The sequence below is a fragment of the Bison bison genome, unplaced genomic scaffold, assembly GCF_000754665.1.
Source record: "Bison bison bison isolate TAMUID 2011002044 unplaced genomic scaffold, Bison_UMD1.0 scf7180017864371, whole genome shotgun sequence".
Lineage (NCBI taxonomy): Eukaryota > Metazoa > Chordata > Mammalia > Artiodactyla > Bovidae > Bison > Bison bison.
The window spans coordinates 9,650,454-9,652,029 of record NW_011494943.1 but is presented as its reverse complement, the minus strand read 5'-3'; the positions used below and the strand labels follow the sequence as shown (position 1 = coordinate 9,652,029).

At 61.9% G+C, this 1,576-nt stretch overlaps 1 protein-coding gene across 1 annotated transcript in view; it reads left to right on the top strand.

The window, feature by feature from the left end:
* Positions 1-1,576, top strand: part of DNAH17 (dynein, axonemal, heavy chain 17) — a 94,428-nt gene that overhangs the window by 42,992 nt on the left and 49,860 nt on the right. Inside the window, exons 34-35 of the mRNA XM_010856518.1 lie at positions 213-373; positions 1,011-1,167. Of these exons, the coding sequence (XP_010854820.1) occupies positions 213-373; positions 1,011-1,167 (318 nt within the window). The remainder of the gene's footprint in view (positions 1-212; positions 374-1,010; positions 1,168-1,576) is intronic.

Below are 1,576 nucleotides of genomic sequence, written 5' to 3'. Positions count from 1 at the left end.
GGGGACACTTCTGCAGGCAGCGGCTACCCCGTTCTGCACCCCTAATCTCACCCCTGGTGAGCCACTGGACGAGCAGCCCAATCAGAAGTGCCCCTGGTTCAGCAGTGGGGGTGGTGTTAGGCTTGATGGGGGCACCTGGGGAGGGGCGGGGTGCTGGAAGCACCCCGGGCTCAGGGACCGCTTGGAGGCAAGCCAGCCTGCTCCCCCCGCAGGTGGAGAGCTCCCAGGCCTTCACCTGGCAGTCCCAGCTGCGGCACCGCTGGGACGAGGAGAAGAAGCACTGCTTTGCCAACATCTGTGACGCCCAGATCCAGTACTCATATGAGTACCTGGGCAACACCCCGAGGCTGGTCATCACCCCACTCACGGACAGGTGAGGGCCCCGGCCGCCTTCCCGCCTGGCCGCGAACAACGCAGGGGAGGGAATTGCACCCTTTCTCTGGGCTCTTCCCCACGTGTCCTTGCACCGTCAGACCCAAATGTCCCCTGCTGAGGCTGACGGATGCGGGCGTCTGGGCTGGGGGACCTGCGTTCAGGTTCAGTTCTGCTACCTGCCAGGCACCCAGCCTTGGAGCCGAGACCTTATTCCTTCATTCTGACCTTGGCTGTTTGGCCTTAGGGGTGTTGCTTAGCCTTTCTGAGGGCCTGTAAAATGGGGATGATGTTTTATAAATCCTCAGTAGCTTGTCGAGGGTCAAGTGAATCACGTGACACCAAAAAGCGCTCAGACCAGATCCTCAGCACCTGTGATGCGGCTGTCCCATTGGACGGGCAACATAACGTTCCTTCCCGCCCCTGTACCCCTAGTGCCGTGGCTGGTTCAGCCCCTCACGTAGTGTCTGCTCCAGCGGGACGGCGTTTGCTCCTTGGTGACAACACAAGCCCTCCTTTGCCCCTTTGAGCTCCCTTTGGTGCCACCTTGGGGTTCAGGGGCTGTCACCGACCCACAGTAAAAGAAATTGGGCAGCCCTGGGGTTGCCACCCACAGGGTGATTGGACGTCCCTTACAGATGCTACATAACCTTGACCCAGTCCCTCCATCTGATCATGGGCGGAGCTCCTGCTGGCCCCGCCGGGACTGGCAAGACCGAGACGACCAAGGACCTGGGCAGAGCCCTGGGCACCATGGTGTACGTCTTCAACTGCTCCGAGCAGATGGACTACAAGGTACCCACCCCACGTCCAGGGGGCCTGGAGTCCCCTCCCCCAGGAGGCTGCAGCCAACACTCCCCAGGTGACCGCTGGGCGGGTGGACACTGCTGGCTGGCCTCTTGGGCATGACCAGCGTGTCTGGTGGAGGATCCCAGGGTGGACAAGCTGCTGCTGCTGCTGCTAAGTCGCTTCAGTCGTGTCCAACTCTGTGCGACCCCAGAGATGGAACACCCGGCTCCAAACATCCTTCCCTGCTAGGGAGGCAACCCCTCCCAACCTACATCCCAAGCTTGTCCCAGAAACTGGGGGTACCAGAGAGAGTGAGAGCCTCCGAGGGGGCAGGGTGTGGGGGGTGGCCCCTGCGGAGGGGCCAGGTCCCTCGGTCAAAGGCTTTGTGGCACAGCCACAGTTCTTAAAGGGCCCC